Source organism: Natrix helvetica (assembly GCF_964273705.1).
Source record: "Natrix helvetica genome assembly, chromosome: 3".
In the NCBI taxonomy this organism is placed as follows: Eukaryota; Metazoa; Chordata; class Lepidosauria; order Squamata; family Natricidae; genus Natrix; species Natrix helvetica.
Window position 1 is genome coordinate 62466897 of NC_138549.1, and position 25436 is coordinate 62492332.

Here is a 25436-nt window from a genome sequence, read left to right on the forward strand (position 1 = left end):
GAAGATCAGCTACTTGGCCATTTCAGGCCAATACAGGCATGTTTCTGTCTTTGATTCCCAGATCACCTGCTTCTTCTTTTTTTTAATTGTTCAAATTTTATTAGTTTTAAAAATTTTACAAGGAAAAGGGGTTATAGGGATATAAAACATTTTGACAGCTACATCGTGCGGGGGGGAGAAGCCCCCCCAGGTCTTGCAACTTTTACAAACAAAGATAGAAAAATATCAACATTTACATAAGTATTAGCAGTTTTAAGTTTAACACAAAATCATCAGTATGTTTCAATCATTTGTTTTGTATCACTTCCATGAAAGTACATTGTAGCAACAATTGCAATAGTGTTCCAAATCACTTTTGTGATCTGAGTCTTCTAGCTGTTGCGTCCTCCCTCCCGTCCACCGGCTGAGCCTCAGCCCCTCCCTCCTTTGTTTCTTGTGTAACATCCCCCATTCCACCTAAGAGAGCGCTGTGTTTTTTAGTGAAAGTCTCTGCTTCCACTACTGTGTTGATTCTAATTCTGCTGCCCTCCCAAAAAATCAACATGCCTTCTGGAAACAGCCACCTGAACCAAACCCCATTATTATATATTTTTTTGCTAAGAAGGAATATTTCCTTCTATTATCTCTTACTTTCTTTGGGATCTGTTTAAGAATGGTTATTTCTTTATCTTTATCTTTTAATGATCCTCCCCTTTGAGCTCCTAGAACCTCATCTCTTATAGTTTTTCTAAGAAATTTGACATGAACTTCCCTTGGAACATTGTGTGTTCTTGCATAGGCTGAATTAACCCTATAGATCAGATCAATGTCCCACCAAAGCTGTTGTTTATCTCTATTAATATATTCTGCTAGTATTGTGGTCATAATCTCCTTAAGATCTTCAATCTCAACTTCTGGCAAGTTTTGGAACCTAAGAAAAAAAGACATCCTTTCAAATTCCATTTTTAACATCTGATTCCCAAATTCTGCATTCCCCCTTTGGATTGTCTTCATCTCGTCTCTCATCCCAACCACCCCCTCCTCCAGCACACCTATCCTCTGTTCATTCTGTGTGGTTTGCTGGTTCGTCTCTCTGAGCTGTTCATTTAAGTCCTGCAGTTGTTTTTTAATTTCGTTCTGTCCCTTTAAGATGATTTGAAGCAGCTGTTGAGTAGACAAGTCCTTTGCATTTTCTTCAGAGGCTTTAGGTTGTAGAAAAGATCCCAGTTGTGACTGGTGTGGGCTGGACGTGGAAGATGTTGGGGCCGATGAGGTCTTACCAGGCGGTAATTTCTTTGGACCCATCATGAGGCTCAGAGATAGTTGTTATTCTGTACAAAGAGATGGCGTCTGTGGGGGAGCACAGCCGGTAGGGATCACCAAACAAACAAGTCCAAAGGAGAATAAGTCCTCTAGTAGAAAACCAAAGCAAATAGGTGGGTCAAAATATTCCAAATCCAGGGGAATAACATACTTGAAGAGGCTCCTGGAGGTTTCTGGGGTGGAAATTAGTTGAAAGCTATAAAGTTTTCCAAGGGAGGAGTCTCATTCATAAAGACAAAGAAGGAGGAGGAAGTTGCCATATTGGCTCAGCCAGTACAGGTGGTCAGGAAACAACAAAGTCAAAGTTCCCATAAATAGTTTAGAGAAGAATCAGTTCAGCCATCCTTTCCCTCGCAATTGTAGCCAAGAAAAAAAATCCCCCCCCCCATTATTTAAGGGAAGTGAAAGTAGTTTTCAAACTTTCTCTCTCCCCCATAAAAGGGAGAGATTTTTCAAGTGCCGCTTTTCCAAGGGGGGTGGAATTTTTCCCCCCTCCAATCTAAGCTCCTCCAGAAGTTGAAACAAACAAAACAGGAAAACTGCAAAACAGTCAAAAGTGTAAGAATAGTAAAAGAGCTGGGGAGACCCCTCGGCTCATCGCTCTTCAGCTGTTTCGTTCCAATTAATTATTTCCTTCCAGGCTGCGTTCGGAGAAGCGCGCGGTGGCATTCCGCGCGCTCCCTACGCTCCCTGGCTCCTGGGGCAAAGCTGGAGACCCCCCCCACGGCCGCCGCTGTTCCAGGGGGTCCCAGCAAGCCGCCCCTATGGCAGGGCACCCCTCCAAGGCACCCTGTGCTCCCCCTAGACTTCAGGGGAGCCCACCGGAGCAGCGAAAAGGTGGACGCGCGTGTCCGTCTCCTTCGGCTGCCGGAAGTCGTCTCCCAGATCACCTGCTTCTTTACCACCATTCTCTTGGTCTCTCTGAAAGAATAGAGCTCAGCCTGGTATGTAAAATATATTCCAGACACAGTGGTGTATAATTGCAAAGTGGCATGGATTTCTCTCAGGAAGAGATAACGTGGATTTGCCCAATTGTGAAAGTGCACAAGAGTACTAGACCTGTTTTCTCCTTTTACTTTAGCATGGTCTCATGTGTTTAAGCACAGTATTATGTCTCTGTATGACTCAAATCTTTTCATGATCCCATTCACTTCCCAGTGCTTAGTTTTTATTTATCAAGAGAAAGAGTGCAAATGTTCACAATCAGATCCTGCCCAATTCCAAGATTACTGCGAGTACACCCACATTTGCAAACCAGTAGGGAAGGTAAGTGAATCCCACTTAATATCTCTCTCTTCCATGTGGTCAGCTACCCAAGACTTCAAACGCATGTGGTCCTGTTCACCATTAAACCATCCTTCCAAGCAGTCTCCATGTTTCCAGTGTTTCTTCCCACTTAGAACTGAACCCAGATGGACATTTCTTCCAACACTAGAAAATGGGAGGAAGTGAATGCAAGTCCCTCCTTATGCACACAGCCAGCTGGATGACTTTGGGACAGCCCTAGGACAGGGGTCAGCAAATTTAAACACTCAAAGAGCCATTTGGACCCGTTTCCCACAGAAAAGAAAATACTGGGAGCCACAAAGGTCCTAACTGGAAGCCCCCTGTTCAATTCTGGAGCTGACTGGAAGTTCAGTTCCCCCACCATAGAGTCTCCTCCTAGCGCAGCGTACTTGTTCCTCTACCTGTCATAACCGAAAGCCCTATCAATTGTGGAGATAACTGGAGAACCCTCCCCTTGCCATAGAGTCTTCTCCTGGTGCACTGTGCTTCTCCCCTCTCCCACCAGAAGCTCCTCTCAAAATTGTGGCGCTGACCGTTGACAGAGCCGCAGCAGAGGGAAGAAAGAGCCACATGCAGCTCCAGAGCCGCAGTTTGCTGACCCCTGCCCTAGGACAATGGAAAATCTCTTCTGGAAAAACCTTGTCCAAGCAGTTGCCAGGAGTCAATATGTACTGACATACAAAAATGTGTGTGTGTGTGTGTGTGTGTGTGTGTGTGTGTGTGTTTGATAAGATTCATCTTCTCAAATTAAAGTGCCAGTTTAGATATTAAAAACAGAAAAAAGTGTGCTTCTCCAAGGAGGGAATTCCAGTCTTCGTGTCATGGATTAGGTCAGGGGTGTCCAAATTTGGCAACTTTAAGACTTGTGGACTTCAACTCCCAGAATTCCCCAGCCAGCTGGCTGGGGAATTCTGGGAGTTGAAGTCCACAAGTCTTAAAGTTGCCAAGTTTGGGCACCCCTGGATTAGGTTATTGAGGTATGTGCATTACAAGCTAAACCTCCAGGAATAATCAGGGCCAGTGAACTGGTTGTGTGCCTTTCCTCATCCTTTAAACCACCTCTCCCTCTAATGAAAATTCTGAATCAAGGAAGACTCCCCAAATTACATTGGGGTGCAACCTATCCAGAGCAAGGCATTTACCAGCTTCCAGAGAGGCCTCTATTTCCAGCACTCCTATCTCTGGATAGGAGAAATCAAATGCAGTTAATAGGCCTTATCCAAACGTTTGTTGTCTCTGAGGCTGTTCCACAAAACAGTTTCCACCTCCCAGGCACTAAACCAGGGATTCGAAAGCAGATGGTGTTACTTTTGGCTAGCCATTGAAAAAAAAAAAGCAACCAGGGAATTTTTGTGAACTCAAAAGATGTGACGGCTCCTCCTCTCGGATCCAATGATGATTCAGTTGATGATGCCATTGAAACTGACCAGAAAGGCGCCAATTCTACGTACATCTGGAAGCCTTACTTTTGGCTCTATAGTGTCCCTAGAGGATTGTCCATGCACATCTCCACATATTCTCTGCATATGGATGTAGAATATTTTAACTTTCTAGCCCCTTCAACCTGTCCTCGGCTTGCGATCCAAGCATCTGATTCTTCGCGGTTTCGCCGCAGATTTCAACTCTTTTGAGACCCGCCATTGGGTTGGGGCTCGGGAGAGCAACCCCCGGAGGACGAGGAGCCTACTGTTTTCCCCCTTTTCTCCCTCACAGCAGCTCCTCCGGCGGACAGACGGGAGGACACAATAGCCGCAGAGAAGGAGAAGCGGGGGCAAGAGGGAGACTCCTCCTTCTGGCCCGCCTCGTTTTGCCTCAGCCGGGTAGCAACGCCGCCCGATTCAGCCCACCTTCCCCCTCCCAGTCTCCCCCGGCGCGCCCCGTCCAGTTTGCTTTCCAACCGGGCAGAGGAGAAGCTTAGACCACTCGTGCGCCGCCGCCGCCGCGCCCGCCCCATGCCCGGCTCTCCCCTCAGCGGCGCTCGCTAGCCGTCCATGGCGCGGCTCGGGATGCTCCTCCGCTGCTGTGCCGCGGCGCTGCTGGCGGTGTGGTGGGGCGCCGCCAACGCCAGCCTGAGCTCGCTTCCGACCGACGCCCCGCTGGAGGATGAGGCGGAGAACCAGGAGAACATTCTCTCGCAGGTAAGGTGTCGCCTGCGCGAGCACCAAGCCGTCGGTGCCTTGGAAGGGGGAGGCAGACCCCCGAGGTGATTTCCCAGCGGCGCATCAGGAAAGATGGGGAGTGGACTCCCAAAGGGCTCTGACACTCTGCTCTTGAAGTGCACAGATTCATCCCTCACCCTTCTCAGGTGGCACCAAAACAACAACCCCCCCCCCAAAAAACACCCCACCATTAGAAATGCCTCTGAACATTTGCAAAAAGTCATTCACAACTAATAAACTTTATGTACATTCGCAATTGCTGGAGGGGAATCTATCCTAGAATGGTCTTACCAATAAGCTTGGTTTGCATGGAGTAAAAGATGCCAGGGGAGGTTTATGCTGGCAATTTGACACAGCAGGGAGTGTGGCACAGCTAGGGGATCCCAGTTAAGTCTTCAACATAAGTTTGATTTTATGAGATGATTTTAGAAGCAGTGAAGAACAGAGCAAGGAATCTACAGGTAGATTTCTAAATAAAGACAGTTTTGTTACTTAAAAGAATATTTGAACTTAGTAGGACTTGCTGAAGGTTTACACCCAAAGGCTATGACTAAAATTGTTGGCAGGTTTATGTCTTGAATATGTTGCATTAAATCAACCCTTCTTAAGTTCATTTTAGGAAAGCTGGGTCCTTGCACTCAGTAATAATGTGCAAGGGTTTTCATTCTGTAAAATCATCAAGCTTTGCATTATAGTGTTATACTCCACCTGTACAGAATTTGCTTTGTCCTCACCTGGTACCTGTTAGACCCAGGGGTGGTGATCAGTGCAGGAAAAGGACAAGCAGCTGTAGTTTTAGTGCATGGAGAAGCAAACAAATGGAAAAGGTGCATCTGCTAAAATCTCTCTCTGTGTTCTTTGTGAACTATGAAATACACAGAAGCAGCATTTGACTACTCCAGGTATCTGGGACAAAAGGCCTTGTGATGTAGATCTCCGGTCTCTCCATTTAGTAGACCAGGTTTGGGATTATTACTTTGCTGCTCCTTTTTAAAAGCAACAAGCCCCTTTCCCCTCTGCCAGCAACATATTACTTATTTCCTAGTCAACTAATTGAACAGAGCTATGTATATCCATATAGAATTGTGCTGAGAGAGCAATGCTATCTGTCAATTCCTCTGACACTTAGATCCTGCAGCAACTTTCACTCAGCTCCCCCTAGTTTTCCTTTGTAGCTAAAGCCAGCTAAAAGAGAGAAGTGCTTCAAATGGCAACATTTGTACAGTCTGTGGTGGCTGGGCGTCCTCTTTGTCATGAGCAAAATCAGTTGCATGCATTTATATTGAAATAATTGTGCAATATCAATTGAAATTGTGTTGGGTTTGATTTAAGCAAAAAGGCTTAAAACTGCCTTGGCACAATGTCTGTCTGGATGATGGAGGCCAATATCCCTTGAAAAATATCTGCATGAACTGTGCAATCAGAAAAACATAAGTTTGACTACTTTTATTATCCAAAATTGTATCTGATCCAGGCATATTCCCTTAAAGGACATTCTTTGAATTGCATTTAATGTTTGTTGAAACCTTGTGTTGACTAGGCAGGATGTGCCAGTCTGTTTCACAACTTTTGTCTTGTTCTTGAATCCAACAGAAAAATGACTTATTTATGTAGGACTAGCGTTACACATTGGAAACTCTAGCTTCCTATCAGATGTATCCTGATAGCTTTGGCTTTAAAAAAAAACATATCTTCTACTTTTTTCTGAGGGCAACTCTTATTAAATATACCTAAGTTAGGGTAGCCTGTCTTCCCAGCGTGATTTCATGTATAGGATGCATGAAAATAAAGGAGAGATGCAAAGATCTCATGTGGAGCTCCTCTGTTCACTTCAATGAAATTTGTACAGGAGAATTTCCCAACAGATTGTTCCCATTATATTTAAATGAGATCATTCTGGAGAATGTCTGGGTTGAGCACAGCAGCCTTTTAATTTCCCCAAACCCGAGAGAAACCAAAGTTGTTTGGGTTCAAGTTGACTAGTTTGGGGTTTGGCTTTTGGATTCTTTTAGGTGGTAGAAGAAAATTACTTTCTCAAATAACCAAGGAGCAACGAACATGAAGCGTCAGCAACATTTTAAGCCAGACAGCCATTTCTTCAATGTTTCAGAATGTCAGAGTTTCTCCCAAACATTCGTCCAAAGCAAACCCACCGAGAATTCCAGGACAAATTGACTGGCTTCCTTTCCATCCCCTTCCCCTCCTTTCCTTGATTAGTTGCTAGGTGACTATGACAAGGTGAAGGCGGTGTCCCAAGGCTCAAACTGCCAGTGCAAGTGTGTGGTGAGACCCCTGGGCAGAGGAGCATGTCAGAGGATCAACGAAGGCTCTTTCAAAGCTGAGGATTTTTACATGGTGGAAACAATCACTTCTGGACCAGAATGCAAGTGCTCTTGTGTGGCTCCACCTTCTGCTCTCAATCCCTGCGAAGGGGACTTCAGGCTGAAGAAACTGCAAGAAGCAGACAACAAGGACTTCAAGGTATTTGGCTTTCCTGAGTTTTACTGTAATTAAAATGTATTTTGATTATTTCAGTTGATGCCACACCTTTCTACCCAAAGGGCAGTCATGAGGGTTTTCCTCTCCCAAGTAATGGGAAAATTAAGACAGGTTTTAGCAGGAGATTCACCTGGAGAGTTGGTGTTTCTTTGCAGTACTTGCAGATGTACAAGGCTGAGATACCAGGGGACAGGTATCCTCAAATTATGACCACAATTGAGCCCAACATTTCTGTTGTTAAGTGAGATGATTAAGTTAATTGCTCCATTTTACTACCTTTCTTGCCACAGTTGTGAATCACTACGGTTATTAAGTTAGTAACGTGGTTGTTAAATGAATCTTGACTTTGCTTGTCAGAAGGTTGCAAAAGGTGATCATGTGATCCTGGGGACACTGCAACAAATACTAGTCAGTTGCCAAGTGTCTGAAATTTGATCATGTGATCATGGGGATGCTGCAACAATGTACATGTGAAAAAGGGCCATACGTCATTTTTTCAGTGCTGTTGTAATTTCAGATAGTCACTAAATGAACTGTTATAAGTTGAGGACTATCTGTACTGTATACAGTAGTAGCAATCCTCTCCCAATCCACTCCAAAGTATGCAGCATGGCCATGAAACAATCCCCTCCCCAATTTTGTCCCAGCAGGTTGCATACTGGGGGTGCTTCCCCTGTTCACAGTCCAAATACTAAGTTGTGATCTGGTTTGTATGCTAAGCCGTGGTTCAGAAATGTGGCTTGTTTACTAAATTGCCATGGTATAAAAACCCAGGGTGATTCAGTTCAGAGAGCACATGTCAAGACCAAACAAACCACCTAAAATGCTCAATGAGGTGTGGGAGCTCCAGTATGTCTATTCATGTCATCTTAACAGGACAGGGATTACCTGGAAGCAAGGAGCCAATGGCACTTAAGTCCATTTATGCTTATAATGTAGCTATCACTAGCCATTAAAACAACAATATAAACTATTAAAAATAATATGAGATACACACCATCATAATGTCAAGTTAATTTTATAAACTGTGAACTGTGAAACAGTAAGATGAGGTTAACTAGAATGGCAGCTGCAGTATTTCATCTTGGCTTGGTTGTCCAGCAGGTGAGAAATTCATTTGCTCCTAGAGCAGCTTTCTTCAACCTGTTCTTTCAGCTGTTGGACTGCAGCTTCATAATTTCAGCCAGCTCATCCCTTAGCATCAAGGGACCAAACTGTGGGAGTGGGCTTAGCAACAACTGCTGTATGAGGCTCTTTAAACACACTCCAAAGTTTACTGCTGTGGAGATTGCATGGTGGAGTTATGTTCTTACCTAGCAAGAAGTGAACAGACCCTTGGCCTTCTCTTCCTGCTGGAAACAGGAAGAGCAACAGTCTTAATAAATATGTAGCTCTGAATTCTCCCACATGCACTAGGATGGAGACATACAGATATATCAGTGATGGCGAGCCTATGGCACGCGTGCTACAGGTGGCACGCGAAGCCATTTGTCAGGGCATGCAAGGTGCTGACCTGTCAGTTGGCCAGGGCATGCAAGGCGCTGACCTGTCAGTTTCGCCCTCCCCAGGCTCCAGAGGCTTTATAGGAGCCTGGGGAGGGTGAAAACAGCCTCCCCCGCCCTCCCGGAGGCCCTCCGGAGACATCAGGGAAGCCTCTGGACAGTCCCTGAAGCCTTCGGAGCGCTCAAAAAGAAGTCACTTCCGATTTGCTCGGAGGATCGTTTTGAGCGCTCTGAAGGCTTCAGGGACTGTCCGGAGGCTTCCCTGACGCCTCCAGAGGGCGTCCGGGGGGGTGGGGGAGGCTGTTTTCGCCCTCCCCAGGCTCCTATAAAGCCTCTGGAGCCTGGGGAGGGCGAAAAAAGCATGTAAAAATGGGGGGAGCACCTGTAGTGCACGCATGCCCACTGGGGGGCGCGCATTGCATTATGGGTCCGGCACATCCGCACACGACCGCCCTGCACTCCCCCCACTTATGGCATGCGAGCCAAAAAAGGTTCGCCATCGCTGAGATATATGCTACATAATGGCACAAAAAGACACTCCAGTCATGAATGTTTTACCCTTGTTGAATATGCAAGGAAAGATTCCATTATGGAACAATCTTATTTATTACAAAAATTTGCATTATTCTGTGTTTAGCACTCAGTTTAAGTGGAAATGTGGTAGACTGAAGTGATAGATTTAACATTGATCTAGAGAAGAGGGAGGGAAGGTGTCATTCCCTTGAAACTGTCTGTTGACTGGATGCCAGAACAGATACTTTCCCCATCTGCTCCTTTTCTACCATTGTTGCTTGTTTTTTTCTCTTGCTTCTCAGGCCATTCTTGACAGTGATGGCTTGAATTATGGCTTTAATTGTTGTTTGCAGAGTTTTTTTGACATTAGTCCTAAGGCTGCAGATTCACAAATCTTTGGTTAAATCAGTGTCCTTGGCTTAAGCAGTTCAATAAATCTAGTGCAAATTGGGAGGTATAAAATGGAATATAAATACAAACACAGATGGGAATGTGGAGTTTATATTCTCTCCCTCAGGTAAAAGTCTTCAGGCTGGTTCCTGTAAATCAGTGGTTCCCAAAGTGGGTGGTATCGCCCTCCTGGGGAGCGGTGGGATGACTTAGGGGGCGCTAAGAGGCAAGGGGGGCAGCAGGCGGCAGAGAAGGAGTTGGGCTGAGCCTGCAGCTTCAGCTGGCCAGCCTGCCATAAATGCCCTTTCTTTGTTGATCTACTCGATACTACCACTGCTGCTTCTTGCTGCTGCTGCTATCTGCCGTGGCAACTTAAGCAACAGCAGAATTGATCATAACTATCAGCGGCCTCAACCACCACCCAGCAACACAGAGAGAGAGAGAGAGAGAGAGAGAGAGAGAGAGAGAGGGAGGGAGGGAGGGAGGGAGGGAGGGAGAGAGAGAGAGAGAAAACATACAGAGAGCGTGTAACTGAGCAGAGGAGGGGAGGGAGTCGAAACAACTAAATCGGAAGACACCGAGCTGCTCCCACGCAGCGGTTACACACATGCCGCTCAGGCTTTTTTCCTCCCCCCTCTTCAGACCGAGCGCCACGGCTTGGAACGTGCATGTTCCCTGAGCCCTATGCAGATATGGGCCACTCCTGACCTCCCCCCTCCCCATCCCGTCAAATGGTTGCTTCTGGCCTCTTGCATACTGTACATTCCTCGGGGTACCCAGTCAGTCAGCAAACGCTCTGCCGATCCGCGCACTGTGCACCAAGGATGGCAGTATCGCGTTCCGCAGGCAGGGAGCCGTCTTTTCTGCGGGCGCGCAAAGGGCGATCCCAGGACCGGGGATCCCCATATGTGCGTGTGGCAACTAAAATCCTCCGGCAACACAAAAAAGGGGGTTGGTGGGTGGTGTTCCTTGGGTGGGAAGGGGGCAGCAGGGCAATGGCCAAAGTGAATTTCAACGTGGGCGACGACAAAGCAAGTTTTGCATGAACTCCAGGGGCAAAATGGTAGGAAACGGGCTGCTCTTTTTAAGTGTCTTTTAAGACAAACCATCATCCCAAACTACTGGAAACTAGAGCCAGGAGTTAATGCCACTGAAAAGGCTCCTCTGATACCGTAATAGGAGAGGAGAGGAAAACAGTTCTGATGCTTTTAGAGCAGTGTCTCTCAACCTTGACAACTTGAAGATGCCTGGACTTCAACTCCCAGAATTCCCCAGCCAGTATTCCCTGGCTGGGGAATTCTGGGAGTTGAAGTCCAGACATCTTCAAGTTGCCAAGGTTGGGAAACATTGCACTCTGCTAAGTGACTTAAAACCAGACATTGGGAAACTGGTATCACTTCATCAAGCCCATCCATCACATTAAGAATTTACTGAACAGTGAAGTCGTTACTAAATTTTACTGAGTTTACTAAGTTACTAGTTACTTAGGTTTTTGATAAGTGATTATCAGACTTTGAAAACCTGGTATCACTGGATCATGTTCAACAATTTTGTTGAATTAACATTAACTAAAAAGGTTTTTAAATTGGATCTTGAATAAATGTGTAATTATTATAGTTTTGAATTTTCCTGTTACAAACCACCCAGTCACATGACCCCCCAGCCACGCCCACCAAGCCACGCCCACAGAACCGGTAGTAAAAAAAATTGAATTCCACCACTGGGTGGGGGACACTGAGAATCAGTTTGTAGCACCAAGGGGGCTGTGGACTGAAAAAGTTTGGGAACCACTGCTGTAAATATACAAATGACATAAAACTAAAAGTTCAAATTAGCATTAAAAGGGGGGAATCCCAGAATTTCAAACATTTCTTGAGATGCAAACTCCAAAGTCTCAGGACATCAGAAGATGTTCTTTAGCATCCAATTCTCAAGCTTTAAAGATAATTGCTACCATTTTAAACTGGATGCAAATATTTTATGCCTTGGCGAAACATTAGTTTGAGGATCAAGATTCAAATCTATCCAAAAATAAAAGGAGCAGATAGATCAGAACCAACACTCAGAATCTGCCCATTGGATTGAGCTTCATTTCGAAATCCTCATTATTGGTAAACATTAATATTATCCCTTCCAATGCCAAGCCCTGACTGAATCAGTTGAAACTGAGAAATGGAGCTGGGTATCATCAGCTTATTGATCAGATTTCATATTATCAGAAAGAGAAAAATAAATAAAAAATCAAAATCCTAGAAAAACCCTCTAGTTCAAAAATCAGCCTAGCAGCACGTCTTTCTGGAATTAGCCATCCAACAGGAACAAAAACTTGAGCACAGTGCCTCCGATCCACAGCCAAGAGCAGATGGTCCAGAAGGATACCATGGACAATAGCAGTAAAAGTGGCTGAGAAATCCAGCAGAATTAGCAGAGTGTTACTCCCTGTAACTTCTGCTTGTTGCAAAAATCATCTGTCAGAGTAATCATGGCAGCTTCAGTGTCACAATTGAATAAGTACTGCCATTTTAAGACATGGCCCTCCAAAGGTAAACAAAAGAGAATTATTTTCAAACTGCACAAACTTATTTCTGAGGGAAGGACAAGAGAGATGGGTACACTGCAAACAAATGCCCGGTAAGTAAGGGGCTTCATTCTAAGAACTGTTATAATGCTCCCTTTCCCAATCTGAATTTACACTGGGGAGCAGAATTCCTGTCCAACATGGCCTGAGAGTGTGGGGGTTGAGGACACCTATAGTCCAATCCTGAACATGGCAGATCAGAAAGGATGGTATATGAGATATGAATCCCAGACTTTATGACAATTATCCTGCTTTTTTCTAAAGGAGATCAGGATGATATATGTAGTTATATTTCCCGAATTTATTTGCACCCGAAAAGCTTCAAGACTCAGTAGAATTTAAACTGCATCTCTTGCTTTGCAGTTCAACATCGCAACCATTCCAATACATTGGCTCTCATAAGATCTTGAATTGAAGTGCCATTCAAAGATAAGTCATGAGTGTATATCCTCTTTCCATGATCACGTGTGGAGCATTCCTATATATGAGCTAAATTATTATTTAAATATATGTATAGATAAAGATTGGGCTTTGAATTATCCAAGATATATTATTAATGAATATGAATTGTGTACCGATCAGTTCTATGTGGATATGCTTCTCTTTATCTAAACATTTTATACTTCTTGGCTGCAAAAGGTTTCAACATGAATTAAGCTCAGTTTACGTTATACTTGATTTCATCACAAATTTATATCGCACATTTTGCATTTCTTGTGGGAAATTATCCGCTGAAGGAGATCACGTACGTGGCAGTGAGTGATTGAGGCAGCAGGTCTGTGATGAACCGCAAGGGGTAAGGGAGGAAAAGAATCTTTCTGGGGAAAAAATCAGAATGCATTTTTAATATACCCTGCCTTTCTCAGCTGGAAATAAAATCTGATTTTGAAAAGAACTGGCCAACAGCATCTTCTTTCTAATCTTGATTTTCAAAAATCACATGATATATTAGCATGTTTTTCCTAACAGCTACAAACTTGGAAATATTACAACTCTAAGAATTGTGTTACTGGATCACGTCAGTGGAACCTATTGAATTGCTATTGGCATTAGGAGGCAACAGCCCCATTTAGAGAAATCTAAAGCACAGCATAAAAGCAGTGGCAGTCCCTTGAGCTGTTATTTTCCACATCTGGTTCAGACTCTGAAAACAGAGGGTTCGTTCAGTGTTTTGCTTTATTTGGTTTGCAGTCCAGTTGCTGTCACCTTGGGACCAGATCCTCCAGGTGACTGCTTAGATTTACTTGAATTATCCTATTAGGGAAAAGAAAGCCTGTTCTACAAGGCTGAGCCAAAAATGCAGGCAGCAACCAACTTCACGTACTTGTTCTGGCAATGGTTGTATTGCTTTATTTTCTGCTTACAAGTGTTTAGCTGTCCAAAACGTAACTGGAGATCATTGTTACAGTTTCTGGAGCAACGTTGTCCTTGAAGGGCATGACGAAACCTGAGCCATCGGCCCTTCCAAATGTGAGCAGCCTCAAATAAACTGTAATCTGTTTAACAATTTGACCAGCTAACATCTATTTCAACAGAGTAGCCAGGTGACATGAGACAATATTCAATCTCTGAAAGAGTCACTAGAAAAACCTTATGAAAACCTACTCCAACATCCTTTCCTTATTTTACCATTCTGTTGGCAAATAATATAAATTCCCCAAACTTTTGGTGACTCTGTAATTTCTTTAAGGCATAACTGTACTGTTATGCCTTTCCCTATAGCAATGATCTGTTAATGCAAAAATAATTTCTCATACTTACTCCACCTATTTTTAAACTTTTCCCCTCATTTGTCAGTTATATATTCCTCAGAAAGAGCCTCTTTAGAACTAAAAATATAAACATTCGGAAGGATGGTTTTCTCTTGATTAAAGCAATGCTAAGCTATCCCTTGTGTATTATGTGGACTGAGGCCAGCACTTGATCCCCAGGTTTGAGAATAAGTCTCCCATTAATCCTAAATGCTCTTCTCCCCATTTTCCAATTGAATAAATGTCTCTTGGCAACAAAAGAAACAGAATTATACTCTACATCATAGAACCTTCTTAATGGGTCACCACTGCAGAGAATCCGGACACGTCTTCCACCCCAGATAGAAGAGGCAAATGGCAGACTTGGGTTTTGCTTCTCCATCTATGCTCGTGGTGGGTAATCTTTGGACTTCTGAACTTGAGAGACGTTAACTGTGTTTCAATTCATGTGCTAAGAAAGCCTTGCTTACCTGCTATAGAAATTTTATTTCTAATTTCAAAAGTGGTGGTCCTACACTATCCTGGCTTCAGAGGCTATATAGACAAAACAATAAGCTCTCCACAGAGAAAAGACTTCTCAAAAGAAAATGGGAAACACCCTATTCTATGCCACACTTAGAGGCATTGACCAGAAGGTGGACCTCATGATTACTTGTATGAAAAGAAAGCAAGCTCTGGAAGGCTTAGGTCTATTCAAAGGAAGATTGGCAATAGTAGCTACCTTTCAGGTTCCCAGTACAGTATTTTGGCTTTTGGGAACCTGGAACAGAATTTGGAAATCTCTTCTTTAGTTGTGGACACATGCTGTTAGATGCATTATAATCAGCCTCACTCAGCAACACATTCCTTTTTCCCTGTGTTTATAAAAGTCCAGTTAGTTTAAAATACATTACTTGGAAGACTTGTTTCATTTAAATGAAAAGCATCTGTCAAAAATATTGGCTCCTTGCATAACACGTTTATACAACCATTGACACCCCCTTTTTTTAAAAAAAACCTTGGTAGTAGGTTGCATTGACAACTAAGACAAGAAATTGAGTTTCAGAACATTGGAGTTTGGAGTGTTGAAGAGTACCTGTTTCTTCCTATTTGTTCTGGGAATTTAAAATTAATAAGTGTACCTGTTGCTTCAAACACTAGTCTAGTGTTGCTGACCAGTTCTCCTCCTAATCCTTAGAACTATGTGAAACAAAAGGCATTTTGTGCAAGCAAAATGATTGCATTAAGCTGTTGTTGCCATAGTAGACCAGGGGATTTTAAAGCATAGTAGTTTTCCTGTCTGTATTATGCAGTTTGATTTTAGACTGTACAGGCTGAACAAAAAGCTGCTGCAGCAGTATTGTTGCTTTTGCAAGTGTTCAAGCAATACATTTATAATGTATGACTATTACACTTTCATGTTATGGATGATTGAGAGGGTCACAGCTGAATTCTAGTCTTTACACACCAGAAGAACAGCATACTGGGGAATCTGTGCTGGGATAGCGGCTTGTTACATCCTACAGTGACTTCTGAAATCAGCAAGTATTATTTGAAATTATATAATTACATTTCCACTTGGTCCAAAAACATTTCAGTGTGATAATGGATATGGTTTGATTTTATGGTACCACATAGGGCATCGTGATTATCCTGAACTATGAATCAAGTTATTCTTGATTTGAATCTGCCACTGATAATAGTGGTTTGTCATCCCCTGGTAATATAATAAAGCATGAAAAGTAGTTCTGTGTGTGTATGTAAGTAGTGTTATCATTCTGTGCATGGAATATGTGTTTTGAATTCAGAATTAGGAGGTAGACCCAAAAGGTTCACAGTGACTTTTCTTTTTTTCTAAATCTGCCGTCAAACTTTTCCTTCTCATAAGCTCTCTATTTCTCTTTTTTCACCTACATTTTGCTGATTCCACCAATTTTATTAACTGCTCAAGTCCCAGGGAGAGGCCTTTACTGGTCAAGATTCAGCAATGATTGAATCTGGAGCCTCTGTGTGCGTGTGGAGCAGGTACTCTGCCATGTTGCTATGAGATTTTCCAGGACTACTTTGTGCTCCTTAAAATGCCACTTCATTTCGCCCTGCCGTTATCCCTTTATTGACTGTACTGGTCCCACTGCTTCCTGCCTTTCCAGTAGTGAGCAGTCTAGATCATTGAAAGGTGAGGTTTGTGTATTGTTAAGAATAAGGTGATGGGGCTGTAATTTTTTCACACAGTGTAATTCACAACATATACTTCCTCTGATGGTGGAATGATGACAAGGGTTTCTCTATTCTACCAGTTTGGGCAGGTATCTCCCTTCAAATCCTGGTTCCCAAGTTGTTTAGAGCTTTGAATCTGGCACATTCAGTCATGGCTAGAAAAGAAAAGGCAACAAAAGCAGCTTTTTCAGGTGCAATATTACATAGGCCACAATATCTGGCAACTTTTTTTTTGTTCAGCTGTAATTTTCAGATAGCCTCCTTCAATTTTCAATGGGCCAATTCAAAAGACTCTTTAAAGAAGATTATGCAAACATCATTGGCTCTAGAACTCAAGCTGAGGATTCTCAGAACTAGGCCATTCAGGATGTGCCTCTGCCAAACCCAGTTCAAAGCAATTTATCATCAACACTTCTCAATGTCATTTAATATTTTTATTATTATTAATTTGTCTATCTTAAAGAAGGAATTGATGGAGGTGGCAAAGAAGAGCTCGTTCTTCTTTTAATATAATGTTTTCCAGCTGTTGTGTAAACTGCATGTGCATAAAAGAGCTTCTTATTGTACTCCAAATATTTTTGGAACGCAAGAAAAGTTACTGTGCAATATTTTCTGATTTTGAAAATTTAAATTGTCATAGCTGGATCATATCTGCATTGAAAAGAGAACAAACATATAAGGCTAGAAGATTAATGTATGAACTATGTACAAACCCAAGAATTTCAGAATAAATTCAATTAATCAAAACTAATTAAATATCTGGAAAACAAGATGCATATATGCTCTACCAGATGAGAAATGTGAGATGGAAGGAGAGAGCCATGGAAATGGCCCTGAAGGGATTATTCAGAAACCATTATAGAAACAACAAGGGCAGAACCATTTGTTGAACCCTGGCAGAGGAATTAATACTTGGAAGGAGCTCACACTGGCTCCTTTTTGACTCAGAAGGTTATAAAAGGGAGGAAAGGTAAAATACTTTACCTTTCAGATTTGCAGGATTCTATATATGTCAATAATTTATAGTTCTAGTCTTCCTATGGAGTCAGTTTCTTGATCTGGTCTCCTTCATAAGGTAATCAAGTAGATCAAGTATTTATTTTAAAAAATAATAGAAATGTACTCTTCTCTATTTTTATAAGTGTATAAAACCATGTGTGCAGTGTGCGTTGGGAAGGGTTTACAGAGGCGCAATGCAGGTTGAAAAGTTTATGTGGAAATGTGCAAGAGATGCTGTGCAGGTCAGGGAGGGTAAGCGGAGATGTGTGAGGGGTCCCACACAGGTCAGGGAGGGCACATGGGGTTGCAGTGTCGGTCAAGAAGGGTGTGTAGGGATGTGCAAAAGATGCCATGTGGGTTAGGGAAGGCATTCAGGGTTGCAGTATGGTCAGGAAAGTCGTATGGGAGAGGTGCAGCACAGATCAGGCAGGGTGCACTGGGAAGCATGAGTAGCTGGCACAGTGCAAGTGAAGAAGGGCTGAGGAAGTTTCATAGGTGGAGAAGACTTACCTAAGCCATTTGCGACCCTTCCCAGTTGCCAATGCTCCCTGTCATCTTCCACAAGCAAAGACTTTGCTTATGGAAAACTGGCAGGGAGTTTTGGAAAGGACGATCATGTGACCATGATGGCTGTAGCAGGGCAGTAGCACTGAAGCAGTAGCAGCAGAGTGGTGCTGTGGTAGATAATGGATAAAAATATTCTATGTGAAAAGCAAGAAATTGTGATTTTTATGTTATGGATCATATTACTCTTAAAGATATTGAAATAAATAATATTGTTTCTTTACTGGGGTTTAGTGTACCAGTTGTTTAGATCCTTAGAGCTACTGCAACAGGTTAGATTAAGTTATGATTATTTGTCCTCTGATTGTCATAGTTGAGCTATTACATTTACTGCTTTCATCAAAACTGTATGCAAAGTATGCTAATTAATGGGAAGCAAATCTAAAGTATATAACTGTTACATCATCACAGCATTACTATCTATTTTGCAGCTTGCAGCTGTCATTGAGATGCTAGAAAATGCTTTCTATGGTTTAGACTTGCTAAAACTGCATTCTGTTACAATGAAACTTGTGGGTCGTGTGGAGAAACTGGAAGAGGTAAGATGAATTTCATCTCCTTTGGGGATTATTTTAACCCTCTCTTTATGCAGAAATATGCAGAAATCAAACAAGCTTACAGCCCCATTTCAGAAAAAACTTCCTCTGACATATTATCTATATTGTGGACTGAAAAAAATGATATACTGTATGTAAGATTATGCTGAGTTGGAGAATTATGTAGGTTAACATCTTGAGAATCAAAACTATTAGTAATAGAAACTACTGAAAGCTAAAGTCACTATATTTCAAAGCCAAAATATGGAATTTGATAAAGTTAAGGTTGACCATTAAAAGTTTTTCAGTGTGAGAATTTAAACAGGTGACACCTCTGTAAGCTGCTGGATTTTTTTAAGTACAAGAGTATCTGGAAGTAATTCAGCAGGTTCAGTTTTGCTGACCGTATGGTTATTAAAAGCATATTTGACAACTGAATAAATATGAAATATATGACTGTTTTTTCACTAAGTAAAAGCCATACAATTAATAACAGGCTTAATAATGGGAAACTATTTCAAATTTGACATCAAATTCTAATTTTACATCTTCTCATACCTTGGAGTGAGAATCTTAAAAAAAAAAACGCACTAGAGGTCTGCAGGGCACTTAGATGTTGACTAGACTGCATTTTAGATAGGGCAGTTTGGGTTATTTTTCCTCTTTGAGGGGCTTTACCTTTTACAAAAAAAGTGATATGTTATGTGAGTTTTACTATATGTCTAATGAAAATGGGTGAGAAATGATTGACTGCTACTTGTCAGTGGTGCAATCATGGATGGATAGTAGAACATAAGAAAATGGATTATTTCTTTCCATGCTGGGTATGCGCACACCTGCCTTTTAATTTATTTTGGCTTTAATTACAGTTTTATTTGGACCTACTGTGGGAACTAGGTAGCCATTTAATATTTGGCATCTTTTGAATTGAATTTTGGACAATTGTGCAGCAATTGGCTGCAGAAAATATATGGATATAACTTAAGATTTGAGCATAATGAAATGTCAATCCAATCTGTTATGGTGGGAATTGGCCTTGAACTTTTTTGCCAGCCTTCCCCAGTCTGGTATCCACCAGATATGTTGGAGCAATTCTCACAATTCACAGTCAGAGGGAATGGTTCATTTATCTAGAAGGCACCAGATTGGCAATGCTGCATATTAAGAGATACTGGCTACGGTTGGAAATACCTGTGCCCAATTTAGATGGGGGCGTGTGTGTTTTTCCAGAGATGTCTGATCTGATCACAGTGACTCATATCTTAATGTCCACCTGGGTTAGATTATTGTAATATGCACTGTGCACAATTTGCTTTGAAAAGTATCTGGAAATTTACAATTGGTGCAGAATGTAGCATCCAGATTGTTAACTGGAAATGTCTTTGAGGATCATGTTACTCCATTATTAAAATAACTACACTGACATACATTCCATTTCTCAGTTTAATTCAAAGTGTTAAAGCCCAAAGCCACTATAGAAAATTGCTGGCTTCCATATGAGCCTGCCTAGTTATTATGATCTTCTAGGGAAGCACATGGCTTTTAGCCAATTTCTGTGTTGAATAAAGTCTGAAGAATAGCTGACTGTGATATTCTCTCCCTAACTATATTTATCTGGTCCCCATGTGGATGGCTTTTGAGTCCAGCATCCTGCTTAAGTCCAGCCTTGGAGCTATTATGCTTCCTTTCACTGCTTAAAAATATTTTGCCAATTTTTGTGTCACTGATAATTGTTGATTTTTAATTTAAACTTTGATATTTTATTGTTTTAACTGTCATATTTGTATTTGCCCTTGCTGCTAGCTACAGGCAAGACCCCTGGGAAAAAATGGTGGCAAGAGTAGGAGATGAATTAGGTAGACCCATAGTCTGACTCTATAAAACTCAGTTCCAACTTATGGGCAGCTTTTGTAAGCTCATAGCCTAATAAAATTGAATTGTAACCTGGAGCTTTAGCATAGGAACAATATGCTGAATTGCAGCATCACACCCAGAGTAGTGGATGGTCCATCACAAGAAGCCTTCAAAAAGGTTTGAACAGCTATTTGTCCAAAATACAATAAGGAATCCTGCCTCAGGCAGGGGGTTGGTCTAGAAGACCTCCAAGATCCCTTCCAGCCCTATGATTCTATAAAATGCTAATAGTAAACTAAATGTAAATTTTATATAGTTTAAATATTATTGTACGGGTGAGATTTTTGTTCCTGAAAGTGTTGCTTACTTCAAATTGCACTTTTTGGGCTAAAAGGAGCCAGAGACAGGATGACTTCCAATAGAAAACAGTTTTTGGAGTCCTGTCTGGGTTGGGAGCAGAATTTAAGGTGAGTCTCTTTGGGCACTGTTTTCTTCTTCAAAAGAAAAGTGGCTTGTATATCAACATGTTTATTTAAAAAAAAAATCACAGTCACAACATAAGATAGATTGTTTCATAGTTTAGTTGTTACAATATAGAAGACCAGTACAGTATTCTTATCTTACACTGTAGCTGGGATTGAAGATATATACTAGTGTTCCCTGAAGAGCTTGGAGTTTAAAGAACAGGCCAGATTTCAAGGAGAGAATTGCTCGTTTTCTTAGGTGTCCCCTCCCCCCCTACGCTTCTCTTAAGAGTTAATTTTTGACAGTAGGATGGCTGATGTACATTTCCCCCCCCCCCCATCTAAAAGTAATTGTGCTGCAGCCTTCCATTAGAATTGGAACTGCAGCCTTTCAGAGAAGCCATTTCATCCCATCGATTATATAATATTCATCTCCACGTGACAAAATAGAAAACACACACACTGTCTTTCATGATAAAGTATTGCTTTTTTTCGTTAAAATGCTACAAGGGTCCTTGATTGTTTTAAGGCCAGAATCAAGTTTTTGCAGTTAAGTATGTTCTAGGAGGGATAGACGTTTAGTTATATACAATATAATGGGGTATGTTTGAGCCTTCCGGTAATTCTACATAGTCATTGGGTTTACGCCTTTTAGTAGCAAACTTAACAGGACTTTTTTTTTAATGTTGGGTAAATGAACCCATGGCTGAATTCCACCATCCCATGTTGCCAGCGAACTGGCCAAGGGGAGGAGGCAAAAATGACAATCACCCCCCCCCCCAGCCTGTCCAAATGTAAGAACTCCAGTTGGTCACTAGAGATGGGCCATGGGAAATCCCAGAAGGGGTTAATCAACGTGGGAGATCCTGCCAATAGGAAATTACCACCTACACTGCAGCTCCAGGGGAAGTGCTGCAAAGTTGTTTGTGCTTTGTTCCCTTTGTAGCAGGAGATGCGCCAATAGTTAATTAGCTTGGCTTCCTAGTCCTCAAGACATAGTGAGAACATGTGTTGAAAGGTTTTAGGCAGTTATTGCATGCTGAATTTAGGAAGCAACAGCATGCAGGGATGCTTCAGTTGTCAGGAATGCTATGCCACATTCTGGCATTGCATTGTTTGACCCATAGGAACAATTAACAATTAAAGGAACTGTTGATACATCTGGTGTCCTTTTAGAAATAGAGCTTGAGTCCTCTTGGAAATAATAGATGATTATGTGCCATTTACTGCCAGACTGGGGCAGATGTAAGCATATATTGTATTGAACTGCTGCTGTTACAATTTGAGCAGAAGGAAGATAATATACTAGCAGGTGTTGTAGAGTAGAACTGAATTGGTCCTGCTTCATTTCAGTGATATTCACCGGCTTCCCTAAATGTAACACCTTTGTGTATTTTTAAAACCCTAAAGAGAAAGTGATTACATGCCTCCTTTTTCTGGCTATTGACTGGACTGGGCTCTTTCCCCCTGTTTCTGGAAATTCCAGGCAACTAACCATTGAAGGCAGAAAGAAAACCCAGAAACTAGAGGATCTTAATATTACATTGCCTCCCTGCCCAACACGAATTATAAAGTATTGAATGTATTCCAAGTATAAATGATATTTACTTTCTCATTTTGAAATATATTCTAGAAAACACCTAGAAACCTCACCAAAGACAATAAACAGAAGAGACAGAATGCAGAAGAAAGTTTTCAGGAGGTGGATATTGATAGCACAATTAATTCTTCCAACAACCATGCTGACAGCCAGAGTTCATTGCAGAGGGATGCTGCTGCAGCTTACACACTCACAGAGGTAAGGCACACAACGCAATCAGATTTCTATTCCACCCTCTCTGAACATTAGAAACATCCCTTACAAACAAGGTCAGAATTCCATTGCCCTCATTTTAAAATCTACAGTTCTGTGAGGAGCCCATTTAGTCCAATTACAGGCAATTTTTTAAAAAGGAGAAATTTGAGCAATGGGTAACTGGATTATGTGCTTTTGAACCCACCCTTTGGGTTTCTGTAGGTGGATGATATCTGTGATTTAGAGTTAGGTTGAGAAAGAACACAATGAATTTCTAGACCATCTAAATAATATCCCCTCTAATATTCCATTTACTATGGAGATTGGGCAATATAGCCAACTTGTATTTTTGAACATTTTGGCCAGTCAAGGAAAAGTAAGGCTTATGTTGAAAGACAATGAACACACATTTCTATCTACATAAAAATTCTAACCATCAGTCCCACCAAAAGACAAGCATAATCAAAAATGTTAGTGCCTCTGCCAGACGTATCTGTGAGCTGGCAGATTATCAGATGAGTTGAGCCATTTTACTAATGCTTACAGGGTAATGGATCTCCAGGGGAATCAGGCAAGCCATGTGCTCCAGCAATAAAAATAACATTGACTATACATCTAAGGACAACCCACTCCCACTGGGAAATGTCTTTCTTTCTTGTATTGAGAAAGTTACAGATCAAATTGATAAATTATTGAAAAGCATAACTTTTTAAATAACCGTTTATAAACTATCAAAAAAGGCCAAAACATTATTTCAATCACCTCAGGAAAGTAGAGGCCCATTCTCATCATTAGTTTATTTTATCCCCTACAATTTTTGCCAGGTTTATCTTGGATCCACAAAACTTGGTATTAATACCCAATTAAAATAACATGAAGGGATTGTTGATTAGAACAGCTTGACAAACCAGGATGTGCACTGCTACATAAAGGACATAAAATAAAGTTTAAAGCCATGCACAGGTACTAGTAACCACAATGCTTATATATGGTTGCATGGAGAAGCCATTGAGATTAATAACTTTAACAAGAAGGAAGCGAGCCTAATTGTCAATCAGCCAAGCCTGGATTGTAGCTTTATAGTTTAAACTTTATAGTTTACACTTTATAGTTTATAATTAAACAATCTTTAATTAACCACCAACAAAGCGAATTTGCAGCAGCCTCACCCGGAGAAATACATAGCTATAGTTTGTCTCAAAATCAGACTAATCAAGAATCAGTTTCTTTTCGGATTTCTTCACAAAAGGGAATTTGAAAAATCACCTAGATAAAGAATCAGTCTACAATAACCTTTCTCTGATTCCCATGAAACAATCCAATGAGACAGTAGTTTGGATGAAAGATCAAACAGCAGAATTCTAATACCCAGCAGGTTACTTAGCTTTTGAAGATGTTGGTCACAGATGGCTGTCAGATCATCAGAGAATTAAACCACAGCCATTTAGTCCCTACACCCTCTGACTTATTTATGATTCCAGACCAAATAGAAAATTTAAAATACAGAAAAAGCAAACCTAAAAAAATAATATTGAAAAGAGGATACCAACAAACCTTAATATTTTTAGGACAAGCTGCTTTTGCTCAGGAGAATTGAATTTGTGCAGCATCTTAAACTGATAAAAGTAATTTCTAATACTGATGTCATGTGGTTGTTAAACCTGCAACTGGTAAGGATCCATAACAAATTGTACCCCATTCTTACTTTAGTTGGATTTCAATTTATTTAACCTTATCTAATCAATGTCTATATCTTTACTGATGTCTAGAGAAAAGAGAAATTGTTCACATTAATCCGTTGGTACAGCTCTGATTTCCCTGACACATATGATACACAGTGATCTAAAATGTGATTGAAATACTTTTCTCATTAAATGCATACAGAGGAAAGTACAGGAGAATCTGGCCTCGGGAATTGTTCAACTGAATTACTACAACACAGTGTTGCTAAAGAGTTCTGAGAAACTGCAGCTGGTGAATAATAGTAGACTTTTTACTTTGGTGTAATACCATTTGCCTTACTATATCTCTAGGACTAATTGGTATTAATAGATATCTAAGAGCATCCTTTTTAATGTGGTCATAGGTTGCTTCAGAAATCCCAGTATGTCAAACCATTAGAAAATTTGCTTATTGGAAATGCCCAACAGCCTGTCTTCATGTTCCTTCCAAAGAGAACATGATGGCTATTCCTGATGGCTTTTAGGCAATGTAGGTTGCCACCGAAAGAGGATAATGGATGGGAAGAGCTTTTGGAGGTTTTCCAATTCATGGATGTGTCCCCTGAACTAAGTTTAAGAAATAGTTTAACAATTTTGGTTTCTTAAAGGAAAAATATGAAGATGTTTTCGTACATGATGAAAAGGCTTCGCGGCATATAAGCTCTGCTGAGTCGTTGCATTATGCCCTCCCAGCTACAGGGGCAATGAATCCAAAGGCAGTTTCACCAAGAAAACTTCACGTGAGGAGCAGGCCTCCCACCCAGCAGAACGTTGTCCGAGAAATCACTTACTATAAGGCCAAAGATGCTGAAATAGAAAATGACCTTGAAGAACGTGAGTTAATGTTTTTTTTTAAAAAAAATCATAATTGTTATAATTTTGGAAACTTACTTTAATAAAATTCTGTTAGACAGTTTTTCCTAATTCTTAAATTATTTTAACTTGATATCATGGGTACATTTTTTAAAAAAGATAATAGTTAAAACTTTTTTTGATAGGACAAAAGTGTTCAAGACTGATAAGAAAAGTTTGTGTGTAATGGGCTTGAAAATACCATATGGCTTGAAAATTATTTTCTTGGAAACAGTTTTACTAAACAAATGAACAGATATAAATGAATCTCAATGTGGGCTTTTGAAATGAACCACTGCCTTCACTTCCTAGATTGTGATCTCAGACTTTGTTGTGACCCAGGCTTAACAAAATCACGAAACAGACACCTTGTCCCCCCCCCAAAAAAACCCTTTTTATTAGGTTAATGTGAATTCCTGGCATTCACATTCAGAAAAGTCCCAGCAATAAGGCTTTCAAGATTTAACTGCAAAA

The 25436-nt window shown here is 41.3% G+C and overlaps 1 protein-coding gene across 2 annotated transcripts in view; it reads left to right on the forward strand.

Annotated features, from left to right (window-relative positions):
• Window positions 1-4348: 4348 nt before the first annotated feature.
• Window positions 4349-25436, forward strand: part of OLFML2B (olfactomedin like 2B) — a 30235-nt gene continuing 9147 nt past the window's right edge. For both annotated transcript variants that reach the window (XM_081949559.1, XM_081949560.1), the window contains exons 1-5: window positions 4349-4727; window positions 6966-7229; window positions 18172-18279; window positions 22228-22392; window positions 24719-24944. In XM_081949559.1, coding sequence (XP_081805685.1) covers window positions 4581-4727; window positions 6966-7229; window positions 18172-18279; window positions 22228-22392; window positions 24719-24944 — 910 coding nt within the window. In that variant the 5' untranslated portion in view covers window positions 4349-4580. The remainder of the gene's footprint in view (window positions 4728-6965; window positions 7230-18171; window positions 18280-22227; window positions 22393-24718; window positions 24945-25436) is intronic.